Source organism: Nansenia antarctica (assembly GCF_963989245.1).
Source record: "Nansenia antarctica genome assembly, chromosome: 5".
In the NCBI taxonomy this organism is placed as follows: Eukaryota; Metazoa; Chordata; class Actinopteri; order Argentiniformes; family Microstomatidae; genus Nansenia; species Nansenia antarctica.
In genome coordinates this window covers 49,986,410-50,010,841 of record NC_137690.1, presented here as the reverse complement: position 1 = coordinate 50,010,841, position 24,432 = coordinate 49,986,410, and the positions used below count along the sequence as shown (strand labels likewise).

The following is a 24,432-nucleotide window of genomic DNA, read 5'->3' as shown; positions in this document are numbered from 1 at the left end:
GAGATGAGGGAAATTACTTTATTGCTGTATAATAATGTGCATTAGCTATACTATGTTCATATGGGTTATTTGGTTTGTGTGACAGATGGGTTGAATTGCTAAATGTGGCTAATGCCATGCTGATTAGGATGAGGATCTAATTGCTTCTTAGTCAAATAGTAAACATTCTGAGAGGTATCCATGCAAATTTGGCGCCAATACCGTTACCACGGAATAACAAAGCCAGTCATCTTTATATTCCTTTCAAGTTAAAGAGGGTGGCTGATTTCGCCTTGATTTCCCTCGTCCTCATTTTCACAAATCACGGTCTGTTATCTGACAGACTCAATTTAGACTGAACATGAAAATACTGGGTTTATGTCCATTGTTATTGTTTTTACACTTCCTAGTAAATCTTTGGGGCTAGAATTGACATACAGTATAATGTACTAATGCCTATGCTACAGAGACTGTTTTCTACAGGAAAAAGTTGGTTTCTCAGAATAGCTCCTCTTTAATGAATGAATTCCTGTGGTATGGTTGTATATTACCATCAGGTCTGCATGAGAGCACCTGCAGCACTGTCTGAGGTGGCCATCTGTCTCTGGCCACAACACAAATACAGAGTCATAGGCCTTGAGGAAGGGGTTGCTGGGTACAGTTTTGTCACAACACACACCACCTCATTGCCTGATTGCTGACATGGCCAATGCTCATGAGTTAAAGAGACCTCGTTTGCCCTTGTCGAGTAATTGGATAAGTTTAGAAGGTGTGGGGGTTACAGTGAGGGGTTGGTGGGGTGGGGGGGGGGGGGGGTGGGGGGGTGTACAGCAGTGGTCAGGCGACTGGCCAACTGGGATTACCCGACCCCCACCATCTGCCACCAGGCACACGATTATCAAAATGAGAAAATCATTTACCTAAGTAAATATCACAGGCATACGTTCATATAAGCTCATTTTGGCCAGTAAATTAAACATTAGAATGACTAAAGACCATTTTCTGCTGACTGTGGAGGAGAGGGTTTAGTGTTTGTGTGTGTGTGTGTGTGTGTGTGTGTGTGTGTGTGTGTGTGTGTGTGTGTGTGAGTGTGTGTGTATGTGTATGTGTATGTGTATGTGTATGTGTGTGATAGGTATAGGGGTATACCAGTAGGCCCTATACGGCCCTATACGGTTAATAGAGGCTTATAGACTTGTATGCATGAGACAGAGATCTTGTCAGTTCGTCGTTATAAATGGACATATAATTGGCCAGAACACAGATGTAACAGAATGAGTCACTACAAAACAAGAACAACACGTTCCATCAACAACCTTCCCCGCCATTCTGGAGCTTACAGTAAAGCCAGAAACCTAAACAGATGCCTGCCTTGGCGCTAGTTTGCTTTCTTTTACTAATTCATCAAATTTGTATCTAATCGGCTAGAATAATAACTGGAATAATATGCCTGCTTTTTGAGCGTTATTAGCTGGGTATTAAGTGGGTAATCAGAGGTTATTCAATTAATTTCAGATTTAGAATAGTCAAAGCTTTCATAAGCAAGACTTAAAAAGAGAGCACTTAAACACACAAGAGTAACCGAGAAGAAAACATAAAGAAGACTGCTTTACTTCTATATAAAAAAACACATTTTAACAATAAACGCTATCAAAAGACAACAGTATCAGATCGTCAGATCTGTACCGACAACTGTTGGGTTAACAACTTCTACATCAATCCTAAAGACCACTTTAACAACATGCTTAACAAGTCAAAGGCAAATGTCATGCTATATTGGAATTATGAAGGCTTCATTAAACATTTATAACATTTCAAGTAGGAACAGCTGTTGCAGAGACAGAAAGACTCGAGCAGGTATTGTTCTGCATTTACATTACATTTACATTGTTGGCATTCAGCAGATGCTTTTATCCAGAGCGACTTACAACAAATAGGCCTACATTTGTCTAAGTAAGGGATTCGTCTATCCATCAATCATCATAAGAAATAGTCATCTATGCCAAAACCACAGGCTATTGGCAGCTACAGTGCTATAGAAGAACGTTTTGACGTCGATGCTGATGCTGGCAGGGGACAGGCTTCAGTTGTGGATTAACGGTTAGCGGCACATGTCAGTTAGTGAGAGTGTGGTCCGAAGCGTGCTGTAGGCTACAGAGAGAGAGAGACCGAACCCTGTGGGGGCTTAGTATGTGACACACGACAGGACACACTTCATACGAGGATAATGACCCAACGGACAGGGCAGGACTTTTGTCACCTGCAAGGACATTATGCCGGCCGGCTCATGCACCTATAGGCTACAGTACAGAGACACACTCCCTCCCATTTATGACACATGGGACGCCTCACCTGCAGACCCACGTTATAGCAGAGCTAATTGCATTAGGAAGATATGGATGTGGGGCGCTTAGTGGTGTAACACACTAATGCGCATACCGCATCATCGCAAGGTTCCCTGGCTCGATTCTGACCCTCGACATAATCTTCATTTCATCCCGCCTCTCTCTCATCGATCCTTCTTGTCAATCTCTAGCCTACTGTCTCTATCCCACTAAAGCAAAAATGCCAGAAAAAACCCCATATCATTTTAATAATAATAATTATTAAATAATTATAATAAATAATGATATGGCGGAGTAGTAAAGGAAGATGCATACTGCATTCAGGTAACCTTTTGGTGTTGTGATGAACATAAACCTGTCAGGGTTGTCATGGTGATGAATAAACTGCAATGCCATTATTCCCATTGTTGTTTCACCATTTCCATAATGGTGCGCCAGGCAGTTCACATCTGCAGATGCTACTGTTTGTGGTTATAGTGCCCTCACACTTTAGTCTTGCATTCAATCAATCAAATCAATCAATCAAATGTATTTGTATAGCACTTTGTACATAGACAAATGTCACAAAGTGCTTCACAACAAAAACAATACTAAACAATATACACAACAAATACAATACAAGCGATATGACCTATAGCACCAAACCGTAGACCCTCAAAAGTAAGCCAAGGGCGTTTGACTGGAGTCTAGTTTTGAGGGGATCAGAGCCCCTCGGACAGATAAGCACAAAGAGGACAACACAAGATTATGATTACATCAAGATTATGATTATGTCTGATGACGGTTAAGTGTTTTAACTTGCCCTATCCTGGTTTTCCCTCCATTGTCATGGTCAGAAGCGGTCTGACAGGCAGAGGCAGCACAATGGAAACCTATCTTGTCATTTCACCTTGTATTGGTAATGAAGGAGATGAGATGCGGAGAGGAGAGGATGCTATTTCAGTGTTGATACACAGGTGAAGTCAACCGGACCAGCAGAGCAGAGTGTTTAGCCAGACTAGGCCAGACCAGGCCATGGCAGACCAGGCCAAGCCAGGCCAGGCCTGGTTATCAGGAGTGTTACCTGAGCTGCGTCCTTGTCCCTCCACAGGCCTCTTGTGGCCTCCCTCATTATCTTATCTCCCATTGTAACCTCTCTGTTATTCCCCCTCTCATGATTGATGATGTCGTTGTCTGATTACAGCAGGACAAAACCCTCCCAGAGATCACCTTTCCTCTCCTCCGGTCTGTGGCCAAATCCACCTGCTATGCCAGGGACCGGAGAGGGGAGGGGCCAGAGCAGCCATTTTAGTTGTTGCCCAGCTACAGTACATGGCCAACGGTGGTCTACTATGAGCCACTCACACTGTCTTTACACAGTTTAATGCCAATTTAAAAAATAACTACCAGCCTCCCCTGAGTAAATTATTATTATCATTATTATAACGGAATGATAATGGTCAATTGATTGGTGCCAAAATAAGTACCAAATAAGTCAACATTACTGCTCAACATTACTAGTAGTGGACAACATCGGGAACAAATGGGCAGCATTGGAAATCATTCCAGATAAACCATCGAAGCGTGCCTGGCAATAAACAAACAAGCAACCACTTCCCAGAGTGTTTGGATAGGGAGGTCCAATGAGAACGGTTGCAGAGAGGCAGAAACCCACAGGAAAAAAGCCTGAGTGGGTATAAATCATTCAGAAAGAGTGTCCCCTGTCTGAGATCAGGTCACTGACTGGCCTTGTGTATAAATCAGATTGGTAACCTGTGCTGTTTCAAACAGGGACACCGAGTCCCGGCTCCCCGTGCCCCCGCCGCCGACAGATGCCTCATTACCGCTGCCATGGGGGACAAAGACTGCCCCGGCACCCGATTCCCTCACGCCGGCCGGCGTCTAGTTACCGAGGCGACGACACACGGCAAACACTGGGGCCGCTGGCGGGCCCCGGTTCATCTCTGACCTCGCTGAGTAGCAGGTCGCTCACCAAAATCACATTAAAGTTTCAGAAGACCCAAAGGTCCCCGTCGGGGGTGTTAACAGAAGCATTGTCCCCGGTGCCCCCTCCCTGCTCAAAGGGCCGGTGTAACGTGGCACCGGTGTATGCCTCCCCCTATGGACATGGTTGCCCCCCCCCGGGCTCAGAGATACAGTGACACACACTCCTACCTCCCATCCGTGTGTGTGTGTGTGTGCGTGTGTGTGTGTGTGTGTGTGTGTGTGTGCATGTATGTGTGTGTGTCTGCTAGTGTGTTTGTGCTTGCATGCATGTGCGTGCATGTGTACAGTTTAAACCAGGAGAGCTGAAATACATTTCCTCCTCATTTCCTTGTTGTGGCTGCATCCTGAATGGAAATGGCATTGGTATACCATTGGTCTATTTCCCCTATGCATCATGAAATCCAAGGGGAATGAATTGGTGTTAATGTCCTCCTGAGCCTTGGGACTGAAAGCACGAGCAGTTAGTGGAGTTAGTGTGGTTACATGTACCGGTATGTGAGGAGTTGAGGGAGATACTGTTCCTCATCAGCTTTAATGGGATCTGTTGTTAAGGTAGGAGTTGAGGTAGAATCAGCTTGAATGAGATCTGTTTCTCTCTGGTTGAGATGAGGGGATTGTCCTTGAGGCAGCTTTGATTGATTGATTGAAAACCTTTATTGTCCCCAATGGGGAAATTTTGTTGTCAAACAGCTCAGTTAGGGCAGAAAACATTCAGTACAGAAAACAGGAAAACATTCAATAAAATACATAAAACAGTGCAGGCTCAATAAGTAAAAAGTTCCAAAAGTTCCAGCTCCAGGTCTCCCCCACCCTGCAGGGCCTGGTTGTAGAGTCGGAGTGCAGCTGGAATAAAGGACTGTCCAAATCTTTTTGTACTTTGACGGGGGAGAACAAATCTGTGGCTGAACTTGCTCCTCATCCCTGCCAGCTCGCAGTACATCGGGTGGGAGGGATTGGCCAGCATGGCCGCCAGTTTTTTCCCCATCCTCTGTTCTGCCACCACCTCTAGGCTGTCCAGCCCGGTCCCCACCACAGAGCTGGCCTTCTTCACCAGTTTGTTTAGCTGATCACAATGAAAGGTGTATGTCATTAAACAGGCTCCACTCGGAAGATCCAAGATGCTTGGGCTTTAAGTACCAGACCCAGACATCATCATGTCCCCTAAACATGCAGTTTACATGGAAGCATGTTTACCTAACCGAAAAACCTCTACATTAAAATATCTATGGCCGTACTTCACTGCTATATACTGTAGTTAAAGAGGGGTTGAGAAAAGGCTGTCTGATGCTTCCTCCCATGCTCAGACCAAGCAGCACAATTCTAAACCTAACCCTAATGTGGGGTGGCTGTGGCTCAGGAGGTAGAGCTGGTGTCTAATGATTGCAAGGTCGGCGGTGTCCATGGGCAAGACACTAAAACCCAAATTGCTCCCAATGAGCGGCCCGGCGCCTTGCATGGTAGCTTGCCGCCATTGGTGTGTGAATGTGTGTGAATGGGTGAATGAGAGGCCATTGTAAAGCACTTTGGAATAAGGTGCTATATAAGTGCAACTTATATAACCCTAACCCTAACCCTAACACAAAAAAGTCAATTTCATATTCAAATAATCTGGATTTTCAGGATCTCTCTAATGAATATGATCACGCAAATCAGGCTCATGTTGTGACATTCCTATCATAAAGAATACATTTTCTTCATGATGTCATTTTTTTTTTTTTTCAACATTTGTGGTAAGTAGACCTATATTTCTATTTATATATCTCCATAACAACAGACAAACAAGACATAACTAATGTCTAGTGAATAACTATGGGTGGATTGCAATCATATCATGAAAGGATAAAAACTCAAATCCCTACCCTTTTAACACAATCCCAGAGTTGCAACAGTTTCTGTTTGGTGTGCAACAGGTTGCACAAGATATTTAGCTGTATTTGTAAATTGTAACCAGCAAACATCACACCAATAATAAGGACATCTGTTGAAAATCGTCTATAAGTCTCCAAGCCCCCCTACTGCTACATTATATTACTGATGATGACACAATATCACTGCCAGGGATGCAGTATGAAAGCAAACTGCCAAACAATGAAACACCTGCTCCAGACACAGCGCCATCATCTCCAACAACAGACCCTATAGTTTTTCTAACTTTTTTTTAACTTCGCTTTTCTATATAGGTCTTGAGTTACAGCAGATCTACAGTACGGAGGATTCAGTTTAACTTTGGAGGGCAGGAGCACTGGAGAAGATACAGAAAATGAACAAGAAATCAAGCAGCAATCTGACATCAGTCACCACTAAAACACAAACATAGACTAGAATGCAGTCAGCTATCCCCTATTCCTCAACATTTCATTGTTTGCTCAGTGTGTGACTCACTTTTTTTAATGATTTTGATACAAAACACTATGTTGTATTAACATAGTTTTTTGGTTGTATCGTTGTATATCAGTCATGACAGAAAATGGTATGGTGCAGCAACGTCTAAATCCAAGCATTGCATAAACGCATGTAAAAGGAGGTTGATCCACTGTCTTGTACCAACCATAAAGAGACGATAGACAATAACTGTGGGGTAACGTTTCACAGTAGAATGTGGCAACACATTAATTGAAATATTAAATGTAATCTTCAGTGGAAAAGATATCTTCAATTGCTCAGATATGAGCAGGGGGTGGGGGGGGGAAACAAGAACAGATCCAGCTTTTGGGGGGGCCTTCTGTATTGCATTTGGTTAGGAAATTCACGTTACATAACTTTTAGCGTTGTTTTAATGTTGTATTTTCATAAATAGGCAACCTTTTAAAAACTGTTTCTTTTCAACTGTGAGACGGTCTGATGCTGACTGTCAACTGCCAATGTCAAGAGATGAACATTTTTGCTTATATATATCTTTTTTTTCATGTCCTATCCACCAACCTCACCAAGTCAATTTCCTGTATGTGCAAATATATTTGGCCAAATAAAAGAATTCTGATTCTGATTCTGATGCAAGTCATTTTACAGAGGATTCTCAGCCTTATAGTGGGAACCTGTTGACAACAAATGTCTTTAGCCTACAGTACATCGACCCAGATAAAGAGACATATTTACCATATGAAATAATGTATGCTATTAATAGGTGATGCTTCACAACAGAAGAAAAAGTGAAGACTGTGTGACTGCACATGATTGGATCAACAGTTAGATTAAAAATAGTAATAAAATAAAAGACCTACAGTTGGATTATGGAGAAACTGGACAAGTTAATGGTTTAAATGCCATAACTTACATTACATAAATATAGATCAAACTGTTGCTCATATATATTGCAGATTCGGTTTGGTCAATGGGTTCCTCTCAACATTGTCAACAAAGCACATGAGATTAGCTACAATATGCTGTCATCTAGTGGTAGAGAATATGCCATGTCACTGGCAGTCACGCTCATCACTTCCACTACATGCTTGCTTGTCCTTAAAAACCTTACACAAAAACTCCTCTGAAAAGTTTTCCATTTAACATCATAAAAATTACAATAGTGATACAGTACAATCACAACGGTATGCTCCTTTTATTAATTTATTTCAAAGTTTACATGTTTGTTTTGTAGGCCTGCATCCTAGACTATGTGTCAGCACATTATGTAAAACCATTGTTGAATGATTTGACTAATGCTAAGGCTCTCCCTAGAGTCTGGGGCGGCCCTCTGCTGTTGTTGCCATGGTGAGTTGATAATGAAGAGGCTTTGACCTATGCTGGTTGGTGTTTCCCCTGTATCTTGCTTTTTTAAATTTGATTAAACAAACCAGGTTAAGTGTTTTTGGCCATCCTGTTCTTGTGGCTAACTAGTGGTTTGCACCTTGCGGTGTAGCCTATGTAGTTCTACTGACGGTAGACTCAGACTGACACATTCACGCATACAGTACCTGCTGGAGAGTGTTCCTGGGGGATATTCCATCAACGTCATAAAGGACAATCCAGGCTTATCTTGATAAATCTCGCGAGATTTACCCAAAATCCAGCCTTATTTTGATAACTAGCATTCTCCAGTCATTCACTGTAGAAGTCTTCCTTAACCTACCAGGCCGTTTGCGATTGCTGATCTCACTAGTGGTTTCTTTCTTTCTTAGTGACGAAAAATACTGAAAACTATTTTTGAACAAAATATGGGATTCAAACAACAACACAGCGGTTACTCCACCACTTTGGTAAACAGCTACGGGATGTTGCTATAATATTAACTCCAACAATGAATATACCAATCTCAGATTGCCCCGTTAACATGTAAATAGCACTAGATTTCGCTGACCCTATCTGTAAATGCATTCCATGAGAGCAGCATGGCTCTGGAGCTATATTTTTTTGGGGACACAATGTTCTATGTCAAAAATAACTATAGTCCTTATTATGAAGAGATAGGCATACACTTCTAATCCCAAAGGTATTTTCGAGTAATATTAATCATAATCAAGGAGTATTTAAACATGTGTTTTAATTAAGGACACAACCACACAGCTGTTTTAATGTCAATTTCAATTAATATTCGTACTGATGTTGAAACAAAACACATTTATCATTGTTAGGGGATTCACATGGTTATGTTGATTCCATTTTATGAATATCAAAATGTTGAGTGTTGTTGAGGACTGTTATGTGTTTAGATTGTGTTAGGTAACAACTTTCCTTAAATGACGTATGCAGCCGTCAGTTGTCAGACGCCTCCTCGCCTCTTTGTTGGGCCAGTTTCAGCTGCGCTCATGTTGTACTCTCTACGGAAACATTTGTGTCTTTCGTCTCTTGTTTCGTTGGGGTCTGTTACGGAGCCTCATACATTGCTCTTGAACATTGCTGTGCCGTAATACACATTAGAATCGAGTAATGGACTCAGACGAGGGTTACAATTATGAATTCGACGACGAGGAGGAGGAATGCAGCGAAGACAGCGCCGAAGAGGAGCTCGAAGACGACGACACCCTGGAAGTGGAGCTGGTTGACCCTGTGGTGGCCGGCGGAGAGCGAGACGACTGCGGGGAGACGGGAGGCAACGGGCCCGGTCAAGAAGAGGAGGACTATCGCTTTGAGGTCCTGACAGCTGAACAGATCCTCCAGCATATGGTCGAGTGTATCAGGGAGGTCAACGAGGTCATCCAGGTGAGGTGTTGGGAGGCATACTGCTTGTAGGAAAGGCCGGGGATGTTGTGTCTCCGTAGGCCGCAGTTTTTTAAAACTGTAAACATGAGCTATCTCTAGCTCGGTACCTACGTAGCTAACGGCCAAATGAATGACAGTTAATTACCAAGGTAGCGGTTTAGCAAGCAGGCTAAGCCAACAACAACAACAACTAGGTCAGCTATATAATTGCTCGCAACATTATCTTGTTAACGTTAGCCAGCTAGTTCTCTGCCGGCTAAATTAGCTAGCCCAGTTAGATCGCTAACTAAGGGAGCTAACAAACCAGCTTGCTGTGCTTATTATGGTAGTATGAGTTCTTAAATCATTTGGACGGATTTAGTTGACAAGCTGACAGCTATGCAATGCTACCTGGTTAACCGTTGTTGCTTAACGTTTGGCAAGTTGCTGACCCATTTAGCTATGCTAGCTAGCTAGTAGCAACCTAAAGATTCTGTAAATAAATAAATAGATGCAGACTGCTGTCATGTTGTTAACGTCTGCTTACACAATCCCGTTAGCTAGCCAAGAACGACTCTGTGTGTCGTAATATTGTTTATTCGACCAGGGTTAGTGTTAAGGAATCACCTTACTGTCTGATATTACAAGGCCTGACACAACATGGCCGAATGTTCAATCTCACTTTTGTTCTGTCAGCCATGGAGTTTGGTTTACAATGAATTGCAGATTTTCGTGGGTATTTTTAGATATTCACACTTAGCTAGCTAACTAACTACAATGTAGGCCCTACATGTGATGGTTGCTCTGTGTATAACATATGCATGGCAGCTAATGTTGCTACACCTGTTTTCTAATCCAGTGCTTAACTATATGCATCTCAAAAGTCATGTCATGTTTTCTTGTGAATAAACAAGATCAGTGCTCTGATATCAATGTTGTGTTTTGCCTCTGTCACCTTCCCTTTAGAACCCTGCAACAATAACAAGAATACTTCTTAGTCACTTCAACTGGGACAAAGAGAAACTAATGGAAAGGTTAGTTGTGACCTCTGGTTTGTGACACCATGATAAACAGTAGGCTAACACTTATTTCTGACTCATTTGATGCGATCATTCAGTTGCTAAATTAGACTGTCTTGACCTGTTAAGAATAGACAGCTTAGACTTTTCCAAATGAAAGTGGATTGTCCAAACCAATTATCTGTTATGTCTAATCTGCCAATTTCTGAATTTCAGTCGGAGTATTGAGTCCTCTGAAATTCCTATTGATTCCTAGGAAATTCTGTGAAGCTTGGTCTCTGTCATGGTATTTTATAGACCCTACTGGAAACCGCGTATCCCACTGGGGGTGTTGTGGCATCGGCTTGTCAGAGCTGGCGACTGAATTCAATTATAAATGCCCTTCCCTTACCGTTTTGGAAGTGGGTGTGCTGGAGTTGGCTCTTGTTAGTAACCGTATCCCTTCATAGGACTTGATTCTTGTATCCGGATGATACTGTCTGTCTGAGGTGAACAAGACGGCATGGGGGGAAGAAAGAGATGGCCGCAGTGTACAGTTAAATGCTCTGAACCAATCGTGGCAGCAGGCGTATTGCACACATCTCCCATTGTTTGACAGGCAGCTTAACTGGATAATGGCATACTTATGTTTTTAGATAGAAAGGATTCCCCGATTCCTCTGATTACGGGTAATATTTGAAAGTGATCAGATGATACTTGTGTCTGTAAAATGCCCAGAATCCGTAAAGAGTATTCCGCACAACCCTAATCAACATACTCTCCATCATTGGATATTCTCCGGCACCACAAAAGAAGGCTTAATACCTGTACGAATTACATTTTGTACCCAAATCTGTAGTAGAAAACTCTACATGGCACATGGTAATAGCCGTTTCATGCGATCTGGAGTCTTGAATCATATACGGTAGCCACTGTTATAGCCAATACATTACCACCAACTATCATGGGGGAAACTCCTACAATAGGCCTATATAAAATAACATTGAGATGTCATTGTGAATATTCAGAGTCACAAATTTGATAGTTCTGTGCACTTGGCATCTCTGTCACAGTCATGAAGTAGAGGCGTAGGAGGGAAAATTATATCTTCTCCCGTGCTAGAGCCTAGTCTAGGATCTTATCCAGTCCCAATCCCACTGAACCCAAGAATCCTCACTCTTCTCGTCTCATGAAAATGACTAACTTTATTTCTGTAATCGATAGTTTGCATTTAAAGGCTTTTCAACAAACCAAACCTCAATCTTTCATGTCAAAATATTGCTAAAACATTCCCACGCTTCTCTGCTCTGTGACGTGTAAATGCTTCCCATTTGAGAGCTTCAGTAGAGAACATGTGGGATGACTATAACAAATGGTATGAGTAGATAAGGATAAAACACGAGTTGGTCCCCATTAAGATACCTTGATATTTAAACAATTTCCGCTCTTCAACTCCCTGTAATTCATGAGCTGATCTGCAATCTCTAGCCTCTAATTTACTCAATGTTGCCAAATGTAGGAGTTATTCTGTCATTCGTTTAAGGAGGTAATCTATCAAGTTTACTTAAATGACCAAAGGTTATCTACTTTGGTCATTTGACTTTTGTTTAGCTGCCTTTACAAAGTTAGAATGATTCGACAACGCAACCCGGAGTGCAGTTTGTGTGACAAGAATAGGCTACTGCTGAATTAACACATAAACCAGCCTGTTTCGCAATTCACAACAGTGTCATTAGCGATCAAAAATAATGATGTCATTGTTCTGAAATGTTCTGGGGGGAGAACCCTGAATTTGTTTACCAGCCTGACGGCTTTCTCCCTTACCTAGATACTTTGATGGGAACCTGGACAAGCTCTTCTCAGAATGCCACGTCGTAAACCCCAGTAAGAAGTCAAGGACACGACTGATGAACACACGGTCCTCTGCTCAGGACATGCCCTGTCAGATCTGCTACCTGAACTACCCAAACACGGTCAGTCCTCCAGAGGGGAAGGGTAGAGCCTGAATCTCAATAGTCCTCCAGAGGGGAAGGGTAGAGGCTGCATCTCAATAGTAAAACATGTCTTCCTCTTCACATCTCCTATATCTGCACTTAGTCTGCATCTCAATAGTCCTCCAGAGGGGAAGGGTGGGGGCTGCATTTCAATAGTAAAACATGTCTTCCTCTTCACATCTCCTATATCTGCACTTACCTGAGAACACAGAACACGTGAAAGCAACACAGCGTTGTGTTGTTGTAACCTATCCTGGTCACCCAGGTCAGTGCAGATTAGGTGCCGGTTAGGAAGACAAGGCGAAAAAGGCCACTCACTATAATGCTAAGAACAACAGTGCTTTTTTCCTGGGAAAGGGGGTCCAACAAAATTAGCTTGACAATGATTTGCAATTTAAAGCGCTGTCATTGATGTCTGCATGCAGGACCACCAGCCAAACATAATAAATTAATGGATTTTAACGTACATAGAACTTCATTTCTATGACATGTTTATTGTTATATTAAAAAAAGCTGCTCTCATCACTGACAATGACTTTCAAATACCTTGCACAGTATTGACAGTGTTGCCACAAATAGGCTATATTGGCCACTGAGGGTTTCTAATAGAGGGTTTATGTATATAATGAAATGTGTTTCTTTGTCGACCTTAACTGAAATATCCCCTGTCCCACAGTACTTCACTGGCCTGGAGTGCGGACACAAGTTCTGCATGCAATGTTGGGGGGACTACTTGACTACCAAAATCATCGAGGAGGGGATGGGACAGGTAGGCTTCACACAGAACCAAGCCGTCCTTCTTTAAGATCTCTGCCAAGGTTATGTGAGATCAGATGAGTTGACTTCTCCAATGGCATTTTTTCCATATTTGTGTTACAGTTATAGAATGGTCAAACTGATGTTGTATAAGGGTTGTGAGTATTGTTTTTGAAGGTTTTCTTAACGTCATAATGCAAACGATGGAGCTCTGTCGCTGTTGCATTGACGTTGTTATTGGATGGTTGTTCTTTGATGGTTGTTCTTCATTCAGATGTTGGTTAATTAACAGTTTATTAGACGTAATGTGATGCTTATTTTTCACCGTTGACTTACCTCATTCAGTGCTCATTTTGTAGCCAATCAAAGTATTGTTGCTAGGTAAAATAAACCTGGCACTCTTGAGTGTTCCGGGATTCTTTTGGACATGAACACAGTATGTTCATGTTCAGTCTAAGTCTAATCAGCGCTTTGAGTTGCATTTCATGTATGAAAGGCGCTATATAGCTAAAGCTTTACTTACTTACTTACTTACTTACTTACTTACTTACTTACTAATCAGTACAAGAACAGAGATCTCCTTTTCCTGACAATTTGACGGTGGGGTTTTGGATGGTGCATCGAGCAACACCTCCACGAAACAAATCTATTTTGAATCTAACCTTTTGTACAATAAACCTCTGATATGGCTTATAATTAAATGAGGGGGTGATGATTCCTGGCATGCACATATGGAACAATTCAGGATAATATGCAGCTGGTGAGCCAGGGAGCAGGTTAGAGCTTAGTTGTTATAGTGGATATGTGGCTAAAGGCCACCTCCGGTTGTCCCGAGTTGAGGTACGTTTCGCTAACTCCCATAACTCGCTTCGTAGTATACCCCTCTGGTCTGTGTGGTGACTGTTTGTTTGGGGTCATTGCCTCAGTGTGATTGCTTACAATTACAATCAAGTAATCTGAAGGTAACCTTTGTCACTTGTTAATACAACGTTTCTAAGAGGAAGTGGAACTGTGGAACTATTAAAATTGACATCTCTGCAATGTGAACATTATAATCTAGTAAACTTTGTTTAGACGCCTTGTTGACATTTGATATGAGACGCTGCCTCAATGACTCAATGTCCTGACTACCTTACTATGATCCAAAATAACTTGTATGAGACAGTGTTAACATGTTCCTGCTTAACATGTCTGTGCAATGTTTCCATTGTCTCTCTATGGTTGACATAAGACAGGGAATCAATATCCTTTTACATATCTTTATGCAATGTTTGGATTTAGACGTTGCTGCACCGTACCATTTTCCATCATCTAAAAGACAATCTTAATGCAACGTTAGTTTTTCCTAAAATGCCCATGGGGCTGTGACTTGTGACCACCATGCGTTTCTTTTTTGTTTTTCAAAGACAATATCCTGTCCGGCACACAGCTGTGATATATTGGTGGATGACAACACAGTCATGTAGGTATTCTCTCTTCTCTCTGTAACTGAACATTTCCTATCAATGCATTCTATTAGACTCAACAGTACACAACCTGACCATTGTATGTATGTATCATCTGTGCTTAATCTACAATGTATAGAATGACTTTGTTGTTGTTATTATTATTATCCTACAGGCGGTTGATAACAGAGTCAAAGGTGAAGTTGAAGTACCAACACTTAATCACCAATAGTTTTGTAGAGGTAAGACTTTAACAAAATTAATCTAATGCAAGCATGCAGAGCTAATCTTATATCAAGATGAGGCAGGGCCTCAGCATCTAGCAGAGAAATGTCACAGCTTGTTAAAAGATACAATGTGTTTACTGTATAAATGTGTCGTTTGATGTAAAGATGTGAAGAAGTATTCTAAGGTTTGTTTCGGGCCTTTTCCTATTTTTTTCCTTTTTTACAATTTTCCAATATGTATGTACATAGAAAATATATATCAATAAGGCATTAAATAAAATGGAAAACAAAACAATACAAACTAAAAAAGTGGTTGATGGGTTGTTTGTTTGCCATACTTTTGTATGTTTTGCCTTCCGTAGTATCAGCCTCTTAGCTCTTGTCCTCTCTTCCCCTCCACTTTTCATCTCTCCTCTTCTCAGTGCAATCGACTGTTAAAATGGTGCCCGGCGCCTGACTGCCATCATGTTGTCAAAGTCCAGTACCCCGATGCCAAGCCTGTGAGGTGCAAATGTGGACGGCAGTTCTGGTAAGAAATGACCTTCATAACCGCTAGTTTTATAGAAGTTTCTTTTTTTTTCTTTTTTTATCAGACTTTCTTCTGGTAGTAGCTAGTAATTACGGTCAACTGAAATAGAACATGTAAAATGACTGAGGGTGGAATCCTAACATGAGTTCTGCGCACGTTGCTCTTGACATTTGTGTAAATCTTGCATTCATGCCAATGAGAAATGTATGAGATGATCTTGTGCAGATCTCAAGTTACGATTCCACCCATAGCAAAAATCGATCAACCTAGATATCGCTAACTGATATAACCGTATAACTGAACTAATTGTCTCAGTCGTGAGTCATACTATGTAGGTTATCCATGAACTCCTTTGTTGTTGGATGATCGGCCTTATTCCTATTTTAAATCATTGCAGCTTCAACTGTGGTGAGAACTGGCACGACCCTGTGAAGTGTAAGGTATGTCAAAATGCAGTTTAGATTCGCCATCATAAAACATAATTCCTGAAATATGTCTGAATCTTAATGACATCTGCAATATTCTCTCATGACTTTAGGGTTACATGTGCGAATTCGAATGACTTGCAGACAAGTTAAGAAAATTGCATGCACACGTTAGGTTCACACGACTGTATCTATGTACAAATCGTCCGATACACATACATTTCACATCCACCACTGGGACCATATAGTACAAATGTATGTACACACTAGAAGTCGCAGAGACATGGAGGGAGAGAGAGAGAGAGAGAGAGAGAGAGAGAGAGAGAGAGAGAGAGAGAGAGAGAGACTGTTAATGTTGATCTTGTTCATTCAATGTTTTTCTCTCCCCCATTCAATGTTTTTCTCTCCCCCACCCCCACGTGCTTCAGTGGCTGAGGAAATGGATCAAAAAGTGTGATGACGACAGTGAAACCTCCAACTGGATTGCAGCAAATACAAAGGTATTTAAAGGGATATTTCACTCAAAATACAGATTTGCCTCATTCTGTGGCCAGCAAGCAAGATGTGTTAATCTTAAGAGTCAGCGACCAAACCTATGGCCAAATTCACTTTCTTAACTCACCTCACAGCTAGCATTAGTTGAATGCCTAATAATGAAAGTACATGGGTATGGTGATATGTTCCAAATGGCCTGCCCGAATTCACTTCAAAACACATTGTAGTATTGGACTACATTGCTGTCAAAATATGTTCTAAGGTATTGTGTCACTTTGTTATACAAGCCGTTGCATACCGGTGTACTTTCATTATTCAGCATGAAACAAGGCTAAGCTGTGGTCAAGTGAATTGGGCCACATGAGTGGTCGCTGCCTTTGCCATAGAATGAGACGAATGTGTGTTCTGGGTGGGCTATCCCTTTAACCATCTTAATACGTATTTGGTTGGTTCACCACCACCACCATGATGGTGATGTATGAACAATGGACTCAACTTTCAACTTGTCAACTGTCAGGAGTGTCCCAAATGCCATGTGACCATCGAGAAGGACGGCGGATGTAATCACATGGTGTGTCGGAACCAGAACTGCAAAGCAGAGTTCTGTTGGGTCTGCTTGGGACCCTGGGAGCCCCACGGGTCCGCCTGGTGGGTGGATTTACTCTTGGATTTAGACTCAAAGTATTTTTGCCAGTCCAGAAACAACCCCTACCCCCTACTACCTAGGCTAGGCCCTATACCAGTTGTCTTACCAGCAGAGGGCTGCTCCAGGTCTAAGCTTCCATTACAACCTAAAACACCTGATTCTACCTGATAGGGGTAGTGGTGGCCTAGTGGGGATAGAATCTTGATCTCGAATCTTGATCAGAAGATCATGAGTTCAAATCCCACATGGGAACACCACCACTAGTGCGCCCTTGAGTAAGGCACTTATCCCGGGAGTAGGGGTGGGACGATTAGAAAATGTCATGTCACGATTATCATGGGCAAAATAATATATTATCGCGAGAATTAAAAAAAAAAAAAAGATGTTTTAAGGCCAATTAAAAACACACTGTAATCACTTTAACTTAGATTTTGTTGTATTTTTAGGACATTTTAAGTCAGTAATTCAAATTCAGATTCTAGTGGCACATATCTCTGGCCATAATCCGGGTCCTTAATGTGGTATATGAGGTCAAAATCCTAAGTATGACAAAAATGTCTCAAATAGCCCCAGCCCTCTAAGGGTTAAGAAAGAGCAATTCCTTTTCGGCCAATCAGCACCTTTCATTAACGTACCCAAGGAAGTTTAAAGAACGCACTCCCAGTGTTGCCAACTTCCAGAGCCCCTTGGCGACTTAATTAGTCAAAAGCGACCAGCGACAAATCTAACTTCCTTTTCTGGTCATTTGGGGAATTATTGTAAAGCATCTAACATATCCTGTATTCCACGGTTCACGTTACAACCGAGCTCAGGAGAGACGAGTAGGGATACAGTCTATGGCGAGCGAGGGTTGCCGTCTCCTCTCTCCCTCAACACTCACTCCTGCGGCCAGTCTGATAGCAGCCGCGGGGAGCATACCGTTGTGCGCGCGGCTCATGTGAGGAATTGCAATTATATTACAGTAACAGTCGCTAACTTGACTGCAAAAGTAATGTAGACTAGGCTGAAAAATAGCGCCAGACATTTGTTAAACACAGTTTATTCATAACATACGATTATGACGATTATTCAAATAATTAAAATTCTCCACGATTAAGTTATCGCGGGTGTTTTTATCGCGATTAACGATAAAAACGATAATCGTCCCATCCCTACCCGGGAGACTGTCCCCAGTGTTTCCCCTACCATTGCCTTGGGGGGGCGGGCCGCCCTCCCAACGGAACCCTCCGCCCCCCCAAGAAAGAGGAATTATTACGGACGTAGACACCAAACATCTGACAAGCAGGCTAAAATATCCGCGTTTTTTTAAACGCACCCAACCCGAATCTGGCGAGAGGCAAGCCCATAGGCTCGTTGGTAACGTTAGTCCGCCGTAGTCTCGCATAGCCAGACCTATCTCCACACTTCGCGCTGTGCCAGCGCTGGAGAATAATACAAGATTTTGCGCAAGTGTGCGCGCGAGACGCAAGAGTTTTTGCCGGCTGTGATGTCTGCAGATTGAAAGTAAGCAAGTTGAAACGTTAGCAAATATAATTGAGTGTTCTGACAGAGAAAGTTGGTTAAAATTGGTCGTTATTATCGTGACTAGAAAGTGTCTGACTATAGTTCCATAGTGTAAATAGTGTCAAAGAACTAGCAAGCTAGCTAGCTCAGAGGTGATGAGATGAGCTAGTCTCCTTGCACACTTGCCAGCTAAAGAGCTAACTGGAGGCACTTTATTATTACTTAAAGTAGATATACTATCTTTCTTATTCTGCTAGAGTTGGGCTTCATGGTAATACCATAATGGCATATTTACAGTACATGGACAGTTGATTGAAGCATTGGAAATGTCTGTTTTTTATAGTTGGACATACGATTTTTTTTTCAGGTGAGAGAGTAAAGTCAAAATGACATTATCTGACTGGATTGCCCACAGCAATCCAATATTCAATTATAATTATGTTATAAATTGATATGGATAAATGTATGCCTCTTATTAGATTATAAATACTCTGGCTGCTTTGTTTACCTTTTGGTTGACAGCAGGGTAGGGAGGGAGAGAAGGAGAGAGAGCAGGATGGTGTCGGCACACCAGAGAGAGAGAGCAAGAACCAAGTGAGAAAGTGGACAGGTAGTCAAGACCACATAAGTAAGTAGCCTTGAGAACCGATGGTTCTGGAGCCTAATGGCCCATAGGGCAGGAGCCTATCTCCTGTTTCCGTAGCGTGAGGCGGCTTAATGTACAAGTACACCCCTGGACATGACGCTGGTATGAGGCAGGGTCTTACCCCCTGGGGGGGGGGGGTCCATGCCACGGTCCATGCCACACCCCCAAGGCAGCAAACGTAGGGTAAACACTGGTCCCTGTTATCTCTAATTGTGAGTCACTTTGGATTAGTGTTGTTCCGATACCATTTTTTGATCCCGATACCGATACCTGACCGTGCAGTACTTGCCGATACCGAGTACCGATCCGATACCACGGCGTTTGAAAAAACAAAACAAAAAAACATGTTTTTTGAGCCGCATACTCACCTCGATGTAAAATTATTGCTAACACTTAGTCTGGCACTGCTCAAAACCTTTGTAAAACTTAAGTAAAAAAAAAAAAAAAAACTTACGTTTTTGTAAAGTACTCGCCGATACCGGTACCAGCATTTTTGTGCGTATCGGTGGCCATGCCGATACTAGTATCGGTATCGGAACAACACTACTTTGGATACATGCGTCTGATAAATGGTTAAAATGTAAATGGTTTAACTAGTTGACAAATCATAGGCTGCTTTCAGATACCCTGCTGAACTTCCGGAACCTTCCTTAGTCTGTGGTTGACCCGGAAGTGTCAGACCAGCAGCCGTAATAAGGACAAAAAAATTGTTCACTGAAGCCATCCTTTCCCTAACCCCTTTTATTGACGCTGCAAGGATGGATCTTGCTGAAGTGATTTTGGAAATTACGCACCACCAATCTGCATTACTTAATAACTAAGTATTAACGATAATAACTTTTAAAATATATATATATTTTAGTAAACAGCTGCGGGATAGGGCTGGAGAAATGTAACCATTCTGCCAGGATCCAAGAGATCCAGATTATAGTTTTAACTATGTTTTGAAGCAAAAACAATTGAGTAAAACAACATGGTTAACACTGTTAAACTAAGATCACGAGGCATTTATAGGTAATATTCCTAAAAAATCAATGGTTATATACAATAAATTAAAAGTCCCAAAATCTCAGTTTGCCCCTTTTATGAATCATTTGATGTGTCGTGTTATGCGGGTAACTGTTTGGTTGGTATGAAATCCTGGAGCTACACCTGTTCTTTGCGGTCAGATAAGATCAGATACCATTAATCTAGACAGATCTGAGAGGATTTGATGGGTATCAGCAAGATGGTAGAGAAATCCAAGCCTATCCGAGGGCACGATTGATCTCCTACCTCCTATCTGGTTTGTGTCGATCTTCTGTGACCATGTGGTAGGGGGCGATGGGTTGTTTCTGGACAGTGTGCATCACTATTTTACTTCTATTCCAGGTAGACCATGGTTTTAGTAGTTGTTTTAGAGATATTTTTAGATATTCACACAATGAATATCCAAGTAGTAATGACAATGTGATTACTCCGGCTTCCTAGACTGTTCTGCTAAGATGTGTGCCCTGTGTCAATTGTGTTAAGTAACTAAATGCAGTTTCTCTTTTTATATACCTCAGTGTCCTGAGTACTCCTTCTACTTCTGTTGTCCTTGTACCGCTTTCTTTCTTCCTGTCAGTCACTAAGTTATTATTGCTGTGCGTTACAGGTACAACTGCAATCGCTACAATGAGGATGATGCAAAGGCTGCGAGAGACGCCCAAGAGGTAATATGAGTCTTAGTACCCACAGCTCCCACTCACCATCACTCTGGCCTGCACAGATACAATGCTGTGCAAATACTAAGTGAAGTGTTCGTCTTAACTGGTTCATTGGCGCTGTAATGTAAGTTTGTCTCCCTACCCCATTCCCCAGGCATTTATCGTATTCATAAGACTACCCTTATTACCCACCTAGGGTGCCAGGTTTTTTATGTGGTATTTACCTAGCAATTTTTTCGATGAATAAAGTAAACCTTGGCACTCAGTTTGGGTGACTTTATTCACCCTCGGCACTGAATGAGTTAACAGGCAAGTTGAATGTATTCTCGTTTACTAAATGTTATGGGAAGTGTGTGCACAGTAGTCTCCTCAGACCAATACCTGGTTATGCATGTGAAGTGTACTATGTATGTTAGATTCATCTCCTCCTCCAGTAGAGTGTGTGAGTGTGTGAGTGTGTGAGTGTGTGTGAGTGTGTGAGTGTGTGAGTGTGTGAGTGTGTGAGTGTGTGTGTGTGTGTGTGTGTGTGTATGTGTGTGTGTATGTGTGTGGTTCAGTACTAGTTATGATTAAGATCCAGGTGTTCTCCTCCTCCCTCCTGTTGCAGCGCTCCAGAGCCGCCCTGCAGAGGTACCTGTTCTACTGCAACCGCTACATGAACCACATGCAGAGCCTGCGCTTTGAGCACAAGCTCTATGCACAGGTAAACCATGACACCTTTACTTTTGTATATAGCACTTTGTTACAGATTGAGGATTGATATCAAAGTGATCAGGTCACTTCTTAATAACACACAGCTAAATGTTACATGAGTGTTAATAACAGCACTGTTGCAATGCAAAGTTTATGTTTACAATACGTTTCCAACGACAGTAGATTAAATAGATAGATAGCTACTTTATTGATCCCTGAGGGGAAATTAAGGCATTACAGCAGCAGCTCGCATCACAAAATAAAGTGACAGTTGAATAATAGAATAAAATAAAAAATAAAAATAGAAATAGAAATAAATATCTGAACATTATATACAGGTAAAAATAGACATCTGAACATTATATACAGACTGAACATTATACAAACATGATATTGCATGACTGTATCTATAGTATCTGTTGCAAACATTATCCCATCTGGATGTGGCTGAATCCTTCCAGAGTGTTAATTTAATAACAATAACTTCAATTTATAAAGATTGATATGTACTTAATTGATCCCAGAGAGGAAATGCAGCATTTTTATAAAGCCATTTTCATTACAAAAAGAACCTCAAAGTGTTTGACAAGTTAACAAACAAAGCATTCTTCTTCTTCTTCTTATTATTATTATTATTATTATTGTTATAAACTATTCCCTGTCCCCCCAGGTCAAGCAGAAGATGGAGGAGATGCAGCAACACAACATGTCGTGGATCGAGGTGCAGTTCCTGAAGAAGGCTGTGGACGTGTTGTGTCAGTGCCGCTCCACACTCATGTTCACTTACGTCTTCGCTTTCTACCTCAAGAAGAACAACCAGTCAATCATCTTTGAGGTGAAGAGAGAGTTGTGTGTGTCTGTGTCTGTGTGTGTGCACCATGGCCTACAGTGTACACACATGCCCATGTCTGCATGGGTTTGAATGTCCTGTTGACATGCCCTTTTCTCCTTACTTTCCTGTCTTTCTCCACTGTCACTATCCAATAAACATGGACAATATAAGAGTGGGTCTGCCCCACTACAAAAAAAACTATAATAATTATAGGGTGTGTAAATAAAGAGGCAGCATACCCTGTCCTCCCCCTGGGGGGTATTCCATCAATATTGCTAAAGGAAAATGCAAGCTTATTCTGACAAGTCTTGCGAGAGAGACTTAAAATAAGCCTGGATTTTCCTTTAGTGACATTGATGGAATACCCCCCTGGCTCTATCTAAGTGACTGAACTTGCGGTTGTTTAACAGAACAATCAGGCGGACCTGGAGAACGCCACAGAGGTGTTGTCTGGGTATCTGGAGAGGGACATCTCCCAGGACTCCCTGCAGGACATCAAGCAGAAAGTACAGGACAAGTACAGGTGAGATGGCACATTGTCTACAGGAAGGACAAGTATGTATATGCCATTCAGCATGTGTGTACAGTAGGTAATACACAACCCTGCCATTGTGAGACAATTAACCTTTATGTGTGTCCAGTCTGGCATGAACAATGCTTGACACAAAGGACACAACACTCTTCTACTTATACAGAAACATTATCTGCCATTGACATCATGACAGCATATGGATATAACAATAAATATGCCATTTAGCTGACTCTTTTATCCAAAGCGACTTACATTGCAGTGAGTGCATAAATTGTTCAGTATATATGGTCCCAGTGGGAATTGAACCTACAACCTAAGCGTTGTTAGTGCCATGCTCTACCAACTGAGCCACAGAGGACCACATACTAGTATCTTGTATAATATAAATGTTGTTTGATATTGTGGCTCTCTGTATCTATCAGATGTGAGGCTGTGGAGGTACAATACTTGTGTAGAAATAATGTGCATTAATGTGCCTTCCTATCGATGGGGAAAACAAATTCACACCGTTGCATTTTTTTAAGGGTGTGATTTAGCTGTTTATTTTAATTGCAATAACCCCTCCTAAAGGTTTAAATTCCAGTAACTCCTCCTAAAGTTTGGGACTTTTGTTTCCCACCTCCAGGTACTGTGAGAGCCGGCGACGAGTGTTGCTCCAGCACGTCCACGAGGGTTACGAGAAAGACCAGTGGGAGTACATTGAAGATTAAGGAAGGACTTCTAGATGTTACACCCCTCTACAGACTAGAGTACTGATGCAATGCGAACTAGGGCAGCAGTGGTTTCAGCTATCACTGCTCACTTTCCCAATATATTCCTCTTTTTTTTTCTTTTTTTTTTGGGTTTAATGGAAAGATTTAAATAAATTATATAAACATTTAAAAAGGTAGAATATTTAAAAGATAAATCGTACAACAGTTTTGTTTGTAGCAGATTTGATTGTGAGAACGCCCCACGCCCCACCCACCCCACCCCCTCCGCCACCTTTATTGGTCACTTTTGTAACCTTAATCGCCCCTCTTCTCCCTGCTGTTCAATATTCCACGCGATTTCATTTCATACATGTTTTTCCATTTTTGAAGTACCCTTGTGTGGAACATGGGTGTGTATCCAACATATTGCTACATGTTCAAACCATGTCTGTCTGTTGAGTGTGATTTTTTGAATGTTATTTTGCTGATTGTAAGGTGCAAAACCATATGGTTGTAAAGGAAGGAGAAAAAAAAAAAGCATAAGGAGTACAGAGAAGGAAATATGTTTTTCAATTTGTAAATAACACATATGCATGGAACAGCAAGTGTGGCACGCAGATTTTCTTTTTCCTTTTATAAACAGTTTAGAAAATATTTATTCTTTGCAAATATACAATATAGTTGCTTTGTAGAGGAGATGTTTCTGGCTGCTTCTTTTTTTTTTCTTTTTCCCCCCTTTTTTTTATCCATTCTTTGAGGATTTGGAAGATGGAAGCTTACCCAGGATGTTAAAAACGGTTTCAGTTGATTGTTAAGAATTCTGACTGGTTGTAGTAGCTTAAAAAGCAGTTCTGATTTATTAAACGTCCACTAAAGGATGGCATTTGTAGGTAAGACTAACAACCA

The 24,432-nt window shown here is 41.6% G+C and overlaps 1 protein-coding gene across 2 annotated transcripts; it reads left to right on the top strand.

The window, feature by feature from the left end:
• The first annotated feature begins 9,060 nt into the window (after nucleotides 1–9,060).
• LOC308157611 (E3 ubiquitin-protein ligase arih1-like) lies at nucleotides 9,061–24,007 on the top strand. 2 transcript variants are annotated; one of them, XM_080531205.1, is made up of 15 exons: nucleotides 9,061–9,446; nucleotides 10,392–10,459; nucleotides 12,252–12,396; nucleotides 13,094–13,186; nucleotides 14,580–14,635; nucleotides 14,794–14,860; nucleotides 15,268–15,374; nucleotides 15,772–15,814; nucleotides 16,228–16,299; nucleotides 16,812–16,942; nucleotides 20,726–20,783; nucleotides 21,385–21,480; nucleotides 22,141–22,305; nucleotides 22,713–22,825; nucleotides 23,460–24,007. In XM_080531205.1, exons 1-15 carry the CDS (start codon nucleotides 9,174–9,176, stop codon nucleotides 23,542–23,544), a joined length of 1,572 nt encoding a protein of 523 aa, XP_080387331.1. In that variant the 5' UTR covers nucleotides 9,061–9,173; the 3' UTR covers nucleotides 23,545–24,007. The 2 variants fall into 2 exon arrangements, with proteins under 2 accessions (XP_080387331.1, XP_080387330.1); XM_080531204.1 differs by having other exon boundaries at nucleotides 21,358–21,480.
• The last annotated feature ends 425 nt before the right edge of the window (nucleotides 24,008–24,432 follow it).

What these genes read in the sequence shown, in the direction of transcription:
- LOC308157611 (XM_080531204.1), top strand. Translation starts at nt 9,174, where the DNA reads ATGGACTCAGACGAGGGTTACAATTATGAATTCGACGACGAGGAGGAG. An exon ending in ACCTGAACTACCCAAACACG is followed by an intron (nt 12,397 to 13,093) that starts GTCAGTCCTCCA and finishes CCTGTCCCACAG; the next exon opens with TACTTCACTGGCCTGGAGTG. An exon ending in AGCACAAGCTCTATGCACAG is followed by an intron (nt 21,481 to 22,140) that starts GTAAACCATGAC and finishes CTGTCCCCCCAG; the next exon opens with GTCAAGCAGAAGATGGAGGA.